The sequence below is a fragment of the Eublepharis macularius genome, chromosome 14 (assembly GCF_028583425.1).
Source record: "Eublepharis macularius isolate TG4126 chromosome 14, MPM_Emac_v1.0, whole genome shotgun sequence".
NCBI lineage: Eukaryota > Metazoa > Chordata > Lepidosauria > Squamata > Eublepharidae > Eublepharis > Eublepharis macularius.
The window spans coordinates 56,985,060-56,998,410 of NC_072803.1; the positions used below are offsets into that span (position 1 = coordinate 56,985,060).

The following is a 13,351-nucleotide window of genomic DNA, read 5'->3' on the forward strand; positions in this document are numbered from 1 at the left end:
TCGTGTTTCGTTGCGGTCCACGAATCGCAGATCACGAAGCTTCATGAAACTGACACGTTTGCCGAAACAATTCATTCGTTTCGTGATTCGTCAGAACCTGGGGCATTTCAACGCCCCCTTCATACCTGAAGATGCCAAACTTACAGGGAGACTTTAGCAGGCTCTCCTCCAACCACCCTCCCAGTCTGCAATACATTGGTTGGGAAGGTCAACGGGAAGGGTGGGAAGGGAAGTACTGCCAAAGTGCATGACTGAAACGGGGACCGGGAGTTGCTGGATCAGAGGATGATGAAGGACCAGCCGTGGTGGAGCTGGGCTGGGAATACGGAGTGAGGGGTGGGGTGGAGGCAAAAAGGCACCATCACCCAAAGACCTTCCCACAGCAAGGCCAAGAGCTGGAAATAAGAGGCTTCTTTCAGTTTCTTTAAAGCAGCAGCAGCCAAAAGCACCAATCCCAAATCCTTCCACACACTCTCCCACTCCAATCCCAGCAACAGGTCCTCCTCCCTCTCCTTCTGTCTACTGCGACTGAAACACGAGGCAGAGAGAGAGGTGCCTTTGATTAAAAACGCTGACAGAGTAGAACAGGAGGTCTGTGGTTGGCTGACAGACCTGCCTAACAGGGTTTGGAGGGGTGAGGTTGGTGTGCCTGTGGCTACAGAAGGCCCACCTCCTTGGATGCCTAGGGGATTGACCCCCAGCTCCTGGCTGTATAGGGCAGAATGGAAGCTCTCCAGATGGCTAGGAGAACTGCCAATCAAGGGTAAGTGGGCTATGACTGGGGTTTCCAATGGCAACAAAAGGTCTGGGCCCTTTGTTGCCTAGGAAATCAATGGATCGGTGCCAGCCTGTCTGCAATTACAAATCGTTCACGAAGCTAACGAAACAGGCCCAAAAGTCGTGAATTTCATGATAATTTCGTGATAACTGAAATTATGAAAATGCTGTTTCATACACACAAAACAGCCCGTTTTGTGACAAAATTTGCTTCATATTTCAATTCGTGCCCATGTCTAGTTACAACAGGTATAATACCACAAATATAAATATATTTTGAAACAACAATAAAAATCACATCATCATACACCATAAAATAAAGTTCAAAGATTGCAGCCTATTTCATCCGATTATCTAGAAACTTCGGACTTTTGTCCCAAATACAGCAAGGAAACCACTTTGGCTGTCTTAAGAAACAATCTACTGTCAGTCTCCTAAGACAACGTGTATTCCTTCCCTGTTGGTTCTGAATCTCTCAGTAGTTTCGGTTAGCATCAACCATGACCTCCTTCCAGTGGACATGGTTCCCTCTTGTCCCCCATTCTATTTAATATCAATGTGACACCTTTTCGAAATATCATTCAAGGATTTGGAGGGTATACTGATTACAACATGATTCTTTCTCTCTCCTTTCCATTTCAGTCCAGGGAGGCGATAGAGGTGTTTAAAGGATGACTGGAAGCAGTGAGGGACTAGAAAAGAGCGAACTGAAACTTAATCCAGACACAACAAAAGTATTGAGAATCAGGGGTAAAATCGATCCAAGAGCAGCTATTCAACCTACAGATGTGAGAGCTTCAAACCCTCAGATTTTTTAATTCCCCAAGTACTCATTCTCTTTCCAGTTTTCCCAATGGAAAAACTGAAATATTCTGGAGTGAAAAGACAAGGTGTTATGCTAGAATATACAGTATGAAGATTTTGTAAAGTAAGACAATCTACATCATTTGATAATGGTAATTCCTGGGTACGCTGTAGGCGAATACAACATATTATCAAGTGTATATTGGTTTAAATACGACTTTGTCCACAATTATTATGAGAAAATGAGTATAATATACTATTTAATTACTGTATGTATAATTCAGTATCCAAATAAACTACTAATCTTAAAACAAATAAAGTCATAGCAATATCCTCAACAGATCACCACAGGAGGCCGGCCCACTCCCAGTACCTATTTCATGCTTACCCCTCCCTTCCTCTGAGGCGCTCAGAGCACAATACATTTACATGGGTCTTCCTTCCTTTTAATATATTATAGTAATTAAATAATTAATAGCAAGCTCCTATACAGCCAAATCTCTTTTACAATTACGTATCATCATCTGTAACACACCATATTATCTTTCCTCCTTTACGTTACCCTCACATCTACTCTGTGAGGATATGGTTGCCCGAGGCCATCCAGGGAGTTTCAGGGCCAAACGGAATTTGAACTCAGGTCTCCTCCAGCCCTAGTTCTAACTGCTACACTAGGGCTGTTCTCTGGTAGGGCTGTTCTTGCTTCTTACGACAGCCACTGAAGATTCCGGTCTGCACAAGCAAGACTGCCAGTCAGGGAATTTGCAATGCGTCCCACATCTGTGGCCCACATCTAAAGGGCGAGTGGGTGTCAAAATAACTTTATAAGTGAGTGGAGGAAAGTTCCCTATAAAAGCACAAAAAGCTGCGCTGCCAGAAGCCTCGTGCCTATAATAATACTTGGGTGTCTAAATTATGCCTCCCCCCAGTATTAGAAAGCGCTCTGCAAGCAATTCCTCACAATAGCCCTAACAATACCTCCAGGAAGCTATGTCAATATTATTACAGCTATGGGGGAGCCTGAAACGTAGCAGCATGATGTGGACATCACCAGCCTGAGGAATTCTTAAGCTGACACAGTTTCCACACACCCCACCGGCAAGAAAAATCAAGGCTTGTGTCGCAACCGATGGCCCCGGCTCTTCCCTGCAAACCAGAATTTCAAACTAAGATTGCATCCCAGCCTGCAGTCAGAACACACTGCATCATGTGCCATTAGTTTTACTTTTTGATAGCCCATCTTTCTCCCTAGAGGGAACCAAAGCAGCTTATGCAATTCTCTCCTCCATTTCATCCTCGCAACAACTCGGTCAGGCTGACTGAGAGTCTATGACTAACCCAAGATCATCCGGCAAGCTTCCACTGATAGACATCAGGAACTTATTTATGCGGTCCTTACATGATTTTAGCAGCCGAGGTGGGTAAGGATCCAGTTCCCAAGTAGTGGCCTTCAGAGGTGCCACCAGCCTCTCACTATCCGTCATTGTAACCGAGTCAAAGTGGTTCATAAGTTGGGAAGGCAGAGATCTTGAAGGAGATCCAGGGACGGCACCAGGGTTTCTGGCGGCAGAGGTGGGGGCAGCTTCAGGCCTGCACCTGCTCCCTCGCGTGCATGCAGAGCGCATGCGCACCCGGACTGTGGGGCGGTGGGCAGCTGGGCGGGAGAGCTGGGAGGCTGTCCGCTCAGACTGCCCCGTGCTTCTGCGGGTGGCTGGGGAGGCGCATGTGCATCCTCCCAGCCCTCCCAGTCCATTGCTCCGTGCACCGTCCCAGACGCCTGCTGTGCCTGGCCCACGGCTGCTGCTCCCGGCTGGGGATACGTGCTGGTGGCAGCAGCAGCATGGGAGGGCTAGGAAGCTGCAGTAGTTGCGGGCCAGATACAGCAGGCGGCTGGGGCAGTGCGCAGGCGGCTTCCCATCCCTCCCGCTCAGCTGCCCACGCACTGCTGCCGCCAGCTCTGCAGCACGCACCTCCACCCGTGGTGCCCCCTCCACTGCCTCAGCACCCGTGGCGGTTGCTGGACCTGCCTCAATGGAGGCGTCGGTCCTGAGGATATCATGCTCTTCACTTTCAACGGAGTTCACGTGACCCTTGCAAACTCAGTTAAGAGCTTAGGGGTTATACCGGATCCAGCCAGAAAAGCAAGTCAAGGCAGCTGCAAAAAATGTTGTCTGTAAACTCAGCCTAGCCTGGAAGATGCCCCTACCTTGACACAGCCAATCTAGTCACCTAGATCAATGCCATGGTAACACTGAGACTTGACTACTCATGCAACTCGACATATGCGCTCTAGGTGGGTCTCCTCTCTAACTAACTCCGAGACTCCACTTGGTGCAGAATGCGGCTGAGTTACTATTGGGAGCTAGGCGAAGCATGGTATTATTCCCATTCTGCAGCCACTCTACTGCCTCCCCATCAGTTACCAGGCTCAGTTCAAGGTATTGGCTATCACGTTCAAAACTCTTCATGCCCTCGATTCATCATATCTGCCTCTTTCCCTGTGTTCTGCCACAGCAGCTTTGCTCATCCAAACAGGGCCTCCTGCAGGTGCCACCCTGCACATGGGCGAAATCAACAGCTGCCCGCACATCTGCATTCTCTGCACCTTGTGGAATAGCCTACCTGAAGAGGTCAGGAAAGGTCCCACTCTCTGGGCTTTTCCGCAAGCAATGCAAAACCGAATTATTCCAGAAGGCTTTTTACTCCAATAGGAGGGTTGTACTGTAAGGAATTCTGTGAAGCCTGCAAAGGGAGGGAAGCTCCCTCCCCTCCCTCCCATTTCATTCCCCTGGGGGAAAACAGCCCAGGAAAGCCTCAGAAAGAAAAGCTTGCAGAAGCAGTCAGCCAGCTCTAAAATGGCTGCCGATATGTTCACTAGATAAACCCGAGTATATTTGGGTTCATCCAGCATTAATGTATTCAGTATTCCCAAATATATTTCAGATTCTCTAATGTTATTCAGTATATCCAGTAAGGCATTATCTGGGTATATATTCGGTATACAAATCCAAATTGCACAGCCCTCCCTTTCGTTAGTTGATTCGTCGTGACAGGAAGGGCAGAGGGAGAAAGTAGAGGCTTTAGCTGTATCACCCCAGCTTATTCGAACCATGCCAGTGCTTTGCCCAAGCCCAGTCAATGAATTTATAGTCGGGATGAGATTTTTTCAACTGGGGGCTTCCAATTTCCAGCTTGTTCTTAGCCTTCACACCAGTCCCGCAAAGCTAGCAGTGGCCCGTAAGGAGATACCACCTTGGATGTCCACGTTGAGTAAGAATTGCCTCCAGGCATCTAGGAAGGGAAGGTTTAAAAAACAGGGTTTTTTTTGTTCCTGTAGTTAGGCTACAAACTACTAACACAGATATGTGTAGGCAAGCTGGCTAGTAAAAAATTAACATGGACTTCTGTGGACTTACTTTCAAAGCTGTGCTAGTAGGAAGCCAGCCAATTGCTTTTAGAAACACAAACAAAAAAAAGCATTCCTTACTTTTTCCCCCAATGGGACCCAAAGCCATTCCACTCCCCCCTGTGAGGTAGATTGAGAGATGGTAGTTAGGGTTGCCAATCTCCAGGTGATAACAGGAAACTTCCCAGAATTACAATTAATCTCCAGGTCAGTTTCCCTGGAGACAATGGCTGCTTTGGAAGGTGAGCTCTATGGCACTGTACATTGCAGAGGCTCACCTCCCTGAACTCCATCCTCTCCAGGCTCCATCTCCAAAATCTCCAGGAATCTCTCAATCCAGAGTTGGCAACCCTGTGATAGGCCCAAACTCACACCATGAGCTTTCATGGTAGAGTGGACATTCAAACCTAGGTCTCCCAGATCCTAGACCAACACTCTAACCACCATACCACACTGACAAAGCACACAGACGAGTGTTGTCTCTGAGAGATCCATGCAGTGAGGTAATCTCAGGCACACAGTGTCTTCCAAATGGAACATCCGGCCAACACAGAGTTCAATGGGTGCATCGAGAAGTGTACTCAAATATACACTAAATCGGCACTTGCACACTGGAAACACATACAGCATGCTCTGGTCAGGATGTACCAGTACCTATCCCTAGAGTGAGGCCAGGGGAAACTGGCTTTGTGTATTTGCATTAGAAGTCCCCTCTGCACGGTGCTGACTGGCTGCCATCTGTGATGTCACAACCTCACTTAACAGCCCATTCATTCCTGGAACAGTTTTACAACCAGCTTAAGGATTGGTTTTACATATGTGAGTGCATGCAGGGTTTTTTTAAATAAAGAGACCAACATTAATTTGAATAAGGAAACATGCAAGATCTCTTTGATTAGGCAACTCTCGAACCCAATGTCTAGAAATCTGTAACACAAGCTATAACATCAAGAGGACACAATCTCTTCATCAACGACTAACTGCCCCCGGGGCGGGGGAGGAACTACACTCCCACTTCTGCAGAAAAAGCAAATGAATGATGGTGGGTGGGCTTACTTAAAATAGGCTGCACAGCTACGCTATGTTAATTTGAAATGGGGCCCTCTGTTTCTATAAAAAGCACCAATCACCTCACTTTGCAAGCGGGATCCTGTATCTCCAGGCACAGGAATGTAGCGCTACTGTACTAGCGTTGAAATCATAGGGATCAAATTATTCCTGATAGTGGAATGTTAACCCTTGCTCTCCTGCCACCACAATACACATCGGCAGGGCTTTTTTTCAGGGGGAACGCGGGGGAACGGAGTTCCGGAACCTCTTGAAAATGGTCACATGGCCGGTGGCCCCGCCCCCTGATCTCCAGACAGAGGGGAGTTGAGATGGCCCTCCGTGCCGCTCAGCGGCGCGGAGGGCTATCTAAACTCCCCTCTGTCTGGAGATCAGGGGGCGGGGCCACCGGCCATGTGACCATTTTCTCCGAGGGCAACCCACTGAGTTCCACCACCTCTTTTCCCAGAAAAAAAGCCCTGCACATTGGGATACATTTTGTTACATGCCTGAAAGTTTGATCCACTACCACCAATTTTACAAAATGTATACCTTCCCATTCTGTCCCCATGAGGGCCTCCCTGCTCCACTTTAGTCCTCCTTCACTGCTCACCTTAACCACACCATCTTTTCCCTTTCTCTCTCCGGGTCTAGGCTTCACCTCGCCCCCAGAAGTCCCTGTCCACACCCCATTTGGCAGACCTGGATCTGATGGTTATCGATTACATTATGTTCACACATGCCAGAAAATTAAGTGGCCAAATGGACTGCACGCTTCGGAGCGCAGAGCAAGGGAACCCCCCCCCCCGCTACTTCTCCTTGCCTGCTGCTCTGGTTTTCTATTTGCAGGGACTTTTAAAACACGTGAGACAATTCAAAAACACAATCCTCTACAATTCTTCACCTGCAGTCCAAAGTGGTACAGTCTTTCCGCTATGCACTGGCATTCTCCCCAATGAAGGTTCAAAGTGACTTATTTATTTTATTTATTTATGGCATTTATAGTCCGCCTTTCTCACTGAGACTCAAGGCGGATTACATAGTGTAAGATTAGTGCAATCAGTATCAAGGACATTTCCATTTATATTGCGCTTCTTCCTCCCACTTTATCCTCACAGTAGATCACTCCAATCTTGGCTCATCTATACTGCCTCCCAATCTATACCTGGGCACAATTCAAGGTGCTGGTGTTGATTTCTAAATCCCTACACAGCCAGGGACCAACACACCTGAAGGACTGCCTACTTCTTAGAAACCTACCCGACCACTATGGTCATCTTCCAAGGTCCTGTTTTGGTGCCCCCGCCGTTTGAGATTAGGAAGTTGGCAATACAAGAAAGGACCTTCTTGGTCATGGCACCAAAACTCAAAAACTCTCTCCCCGGAGAGAGACTCGCCTGTCCCCTTCTGCAGCCACCTTCCACCAGCAAGTGAAGACTTTTTTGTTTCATCTGGCGTTCCTTCAATGATCCCTCCTTCCTTCCCTATGTTTAATTGTTGTTTTATTGTTTGTTTCTTTATTTATTTTATGTTATTTATATTCCGCCTTTCTCACTGAGACTCAAGGCGGATTACATAGCATGAGATTAGTACAATTAGTGGCAAGGACAAGGGCAGGCATTTCCATACAGTGTCAAGAACATTTCCATAAGCAATGTCATGGGGTAAAAGAATGTAAGTTTACAAAGACATAGATAGCATCAGCAAGAATCTAGTATGGGGTTGAGGAATTGCTGAGACAGAACATAATCAATTCTAGGACTTACATTAAACAACATGAAGCACAGGGAGGATATAGGAGTACATATTTAAAGCAACAAGTAATATGTAAGGCAACATAATGGTGAAATCTATGGTTTCTAACTCATTAGTGAAACATCTGGGACCCCTTTACTACAATACCGCCCTCTTAGCTGAGAAAAAGGTCTTTTTGAGTAATTCAGTTTTGCATCGTTTGCGGAAAGCCAGGAGGGTGGGGGCTCTCCTGACCTCCTCAGGCAGGCTGTTCCACAGGGTTGGGGCCACCACAGAGAAAGCCCGTGTACGGGCTGCTGTTGATTTCGCACATGTACAGTCTGGCACCTGCAAGAGACCCTGTTCAGATGAGCGAAGCTGCTGTGGGGGGACATAGGGAGGGAAGCGGTCTCGTAGGTATGCTGGACCAAGGCTGTGAAGAGCTTTGTATGTAATAACCAATACCTTGAACTGAGCATGGTCACTGATGGGTAGCCAATGCAGTGACTGTAGGATGGGAGTGACGTTCAAGCTCCTGCTTGTTTTTAACTTGATTTTAATTGCTTGACTGCTACTTGCTTGCTTGGTTTTAATGGTTTCTAAGTTGTGTTTTTATTATCTATGTCTTAGGCGTCTTAGTGGCCCTGAGGAGGGCAGAAAGGTGGGATATACATTTTGAGAATAAATAATAATAAATAACCAACCTGTGAGGTAGGTTAGACAGAGTATATGAATAGCCCACGGTCACCCAGGGAGCTTCCAAGGCAGAATAGTAATTCAAACCTGGGTCTCCTAGATTGTACTCTTGACTTTCTAACTACTACACACCCTATCAGCATCTTGCTGCCTTGTAGCACAATGGTTAAGCTGTTCGGCTGTAAATCAGCACTCTGCTGGTTCGAATCCCACTACTGCCATGAGCTCAGTAGGTGGCCTTAGGGAAGCCACTCCTCTCAGCCCCAGCTCCCCAGTTGTATTATGGGGATAATAATAGCAGTAACTTGTTCACCGCTCTGGGTAAGGCACTAATCTGTCTAAAAGAGCAGTATAACAACAACAACAACATTTGATTTATATACCGCCATTCAGGACAACTTAATGCCCACTCAGAGGGGTTTACAAAGTATGCCATTATTATCCCCACAACGAAACACCCTGTGAGGTGGGTGGGGCTGAGAGAGCTCCTAGAAGCTGTGACTGACCCAAGGTCACCCAGCCGGCTTCAAGCGGAGGAGTGGGGAATCGAACCCAGTTCTCCAGATTAGGGTCCCGCACTCTTAACCACTACACCAAACTATAAGTGCAGTTGTTGTTATTGTTGTTACTATTCCTCACACATGTGGAAACCAGGAAGTGGTAGTCTCTTCAGGTAGTGGAAGAACCACACATTAATGTCTGCTTCCCTATGTTTAAAAAAGGGACAAACAGAAGTTACATGGCTGCCCAGTGGAGCCAACACTACTGGAGGCCTCTCTCTTCCTTTATCTCTTTCCAGCGAATGTTCCCTGGTCCTCCTCCTCTCAACTGTGGAGGAAAATTAGTCATTGAGAGATAAGGGGAAAGGCCGCCTTCTGTCCTTGTAGTAGCCATCTCCACCAGCTTTCCTTGCCTACTGGTGAAGGAAATTCTCAGCAGGGAGAAACACTCTGTAGTGAGGGTAATATGAAGCCAGACTATTGGCGATCATTGAACTCTCTCCTGAGGTTTGCTGGAAAGATGTACAAAATATAAAATTACGAAACAGTTGAACAGGTGGGGGAGAGATTTCCCACACAGAGATAAAAAATGCAGAACTGACTCCACACTCACTACTGACGTCTTCGGTGCCGTATTACCCAAACTGCCCTAAAAATGTGTTCCAAGAGAGACAGAAGACAGAAATCCTGCTTTTTTAAAAAAATAGCCTCGTGAGGCTGCAGCCACAACTTCCACATGATCGTGCCTCATTTCCTTCTTGACCATTACTGGATTAGACACACTAATTGTGTATCCGTGCAACATGACAACTTGTTCTGTTGTTGAGTGGGAATTAAGAGACAAACCGCTATTAAGTGACGGAATAAATTATTTCCTGCTCGTAAACTCTATGATGCCCACAAGACTGGGTGCATCTCCTTATGTTGTTTGAACTCACATTATAAAATATCCATCTTATAACTGCATATAATATAAAATAAACTACACACTAGATGACTGGTGAAGGCAATGGCAAGCCACCCTGTAACAAAAAGTCTGCCAAAAAAGTCATGATGTGACATCCCCCCCATGGGTCAGTAATCACTCGGTGCTTGCACACCTAAACTACACTTTACCTAAACTACACACACGCTGATAGTTTCAGGTGGGTAGCAGTGCTGGTCTGCAGTAGAAGAGCCAGATCAGAGACCAGTTGCACCTTAGAGAAGAACTAGATTTCCAGAGTACGAGCTTTTGAGTCTCACAAGCTCATACCGTGGAAATCCGGGTACAACTGGACTCAAATCTTACATGCGTGCTATTTGTTTCATTTACTAAGGGGAAATTTATCAATGCATAATTATGGCCCCCCCCCGTATATAACTTGGGCTTCAAAGCAGGCCTCAAGAGATACTTGAGGAACATTTTAACCTTTCCAGGACATTCAGTTGCTGACCTAAAAGTAGCAGTTATTCAGCAGAGGAATTCCAAAGGGAGATTAGAAAGACAGACAGCTGAATTGCAACTGATAATGAAGCTCAAGACAATGCATCCACCTGGACTGAATCAAGACCTAGGCTTCCTATCTCACTGCCAATGCTGATTTCTCTACACCCATTATCCCTCTGCATACCCCACCCTATTCAATCACACCTGCCATTGTCATTCACCGGCTATTGTCATTCGGCTTTTGTAATCACTCCACTCCCCAAGATATAAAGTCAGATGGACTCACATTCTAGGTGTAGAAAAGAGCAAGAGTCCAGTAGCACCGATAAGACTAACAAAATTTGTGGTAGGGTATGAGCTTTCATGAGCCACAGTTCACTTCTTCAGATAGTGAGCTGTGCCTCATGAAAGCTCATACCCTACCCACAAAGTTTGTGAATCTTAAAAGAGCTACTGGACTCCTGTTCTTTTCTACTGCTACTAACAGACTAACATGGCTACCAATCTTGATCTATCACATTCTAGCTGTATCTGAAGAAGTGAGCTGTGGCTCCCGAAGGCTCACACCCTACCCCAAATTTTGTTAGTTTCATAGGTGCCACTGGACTCTTGCTCTTTCCTACTGCTCAAGAGATCCTGTGCATGGGATGTAATTTTGTAATACTTAAATCTATGCAACTTCCCACGCATCACCCCTATCGCATAATCCTTCTCATACATTCACGCGCGTACATGCTGCACCCGACTGTTTCCCCACGAGAAGTCTATACGAATTGCGCGCGCGCGGGCACCCCACCTCTTCCCCGCCCAGGGCAAAGTGGAGCGCGGGAGCGCACACCGCGTCCCCTGCGGTCCCCACGTGCGTGCCTCTTCCCGGCTGATGCAACCCGGGCGGGCGGCTGCGGCGGCCGCGGGGCTGGCGGGGCTGCTCACCGGGTACTCCATCCTGGGCGCGCGGGCCGGCCTGGCGCTCAACCAGCGGCGGGCGAGAGGCGGCGCGGCGGGCGCTTCAAGGAGGCGCCGCCAGAGCGCCAGCTGCAGCGCGCGGATCCGGCGCGAGCCCATCGCAAGCGCCTCCCAGTCAGGGGAGCTCTGACGCCACGCCGCGGCTGGCAGCGGCCCGCGGAGGGGGCGGGGCGCCACGGGACACGCCCCCTGGCTGCCCGGGCGGCTCAGCGCGCAGGCGCCGCGAAGCCGGCGGGGGAGGTCGAGCTCCATAGAGGTGGAGAAGGTGAAGCAGCACCTCGGCGGGCCGGACTGCCACTTCCGGCTTCCAACAGGTTTCGCAGCCTCCGAGGCTGCGTTCAAAAGCAGGTGGTTGCCAACCTCCAGGTGGTGCCTGGAGATCTCCCGGGGTTACATCTAAGGAGATGGATTTCGGTTTATTTAAAAAGCAACATGTGATTCTAGAAACAGAGTGGTGGTGAAGTGGTTGGTTTGCGAATCCCCACTCTGCTGGTTCGAATCCCACTACTGCCATGAGCTCATTAGGTGGCCTTGGATAAGCCACTCTTCTAGGCCCCAGCTCCCCAGCTGTATTGTGGGGATAATGATAACAACACTGACTTTCTTCTCTGAGCGGGCACTAATCTGTCTACAAGAGCGATATATAAGCAGAGTTACTTTAGTTCAAGATGCATAGCCATGTTAGTTTGTCTGTAGCAATGGGAAAGAGCAAGAGTCCAGTAGCCCCTAGAAGACTGACACAATTAGAGGTAGCTTTCGTGATGCACTAAATCCTTTTCTCTGGTGCAGCATGAAGATGTATTATTTGTACAGGAGGCAGGAAGCATTTTAGAATCCTGTCATTGCAGCCACTTTATATTGTGTACGTGTATATATGATAGGGAGGAGGGAGGCTGGGATTCAGGGAGAAGGAATAGGGTCACTCAAAATGGTCTCAAAGAAATGGCATCAGACTCCAGGCCACGGAGATCAGTCCCCATGGACTCTACTGTATTATACTTTCCCCTCCGCCACTCCCCCACACCCTGCTCTTTTGAGGCTCCACCCCGCCAAATCTCCAGGAAATTCCCAACCCAGAGTTGGCAACCCAAACACCCGCAATGGAGGCGTCTGACGCTAGGCATTCAAGAACGCTCACATCAGAGCTTGGCTAAGGAATCAAAAGCCTCAGAGGATACAGGTAGAAAAAGGATCTCCAGCTAAAGACCCTTCTGGCTCAGAAAACTGGGGACGTTGCAAGTAAGAGCAGAACACAGTCAGGGAACAAATTATCCTCTGGTAAGTATTTGAAACCAGGAGAAAAGAGAAGTTCTGAAACTTGTGGTTCAGCTAGCCAAGGTGACTAGGAAGGTCTCTGGCATGACTGTCTAAAGATTGTGGAATAGCTTCTGCAAAGTACTTTTTAAAATAGAACACTACTGTGGAAACAACATGCAAAGGTGGGTTGGAGAATGATGAAACAGAAGCAAACGGGAATTGCAATGTTTTGCTCAAGTCTTTTCTGTACATGTACACAGGAAAACTATGGTTACCTTAAAGAAGATGTGGTCAGCGTGTTTCCATATGGGATTGTTGCCCCCAATTTCTTTTTTTTTAATTAAAAATTTTATAAAATAAAAACAGAAAAATGACAAAACATAAAGATACAATAATCCCCCCGAAATAGCCAAATAGAATTAGCTAGCAAATAAACAACAGTAACAAACCATACAAACAGAACAGAAGGTATACATATAAATAAAAAAGAGGAGAAAAAAGAAAGTATATAAACTAAAAGAAGGCTTCCGATTTTCTCTGCAACAAATTAGTATTTTCAAATTTCCTCTTACTCTCAGTTAAAAATAAAAGCTCTCTCTTTTTCTCATGGCCAAATTCCTTAGTCCAGAAATCCACAAGTCATCAAATAACTGTTAACTCATTTCATGCAGAAAGTCAATAAGTTTCCATTGGGTAGCAAACAAACTTATTATCTTCTCTCTGATCAGTGACATG

At 47.1% G+C, this 13,351-nt stretch overlaps 1 protein-coding gene across 1 annotated transcript in view; it reads right to left on the reverse strand.

Moving 5' to 3' along the window:
* FPGS (folylpolyglutamate synthase) overlaps positions 1 to 11,458 on the reverse strand; it is a 31,313-nt gene extending 19,855 nt beyond the window's left edge. The window contains exon 1 of the mRNA XM_054998480.1: positions 11,327 to 11,458. Within this exon, the coding sequence (XP_054854455.1) occupies positions 11,327 to 11,458 (132 nt within the window). The remainder of the gene's footprint in view (positions 1 to 11,326) is intronic.
* Between the last annotated feature and the right edge of the window lie 1,893 nt (positions 11,459 to 13,351).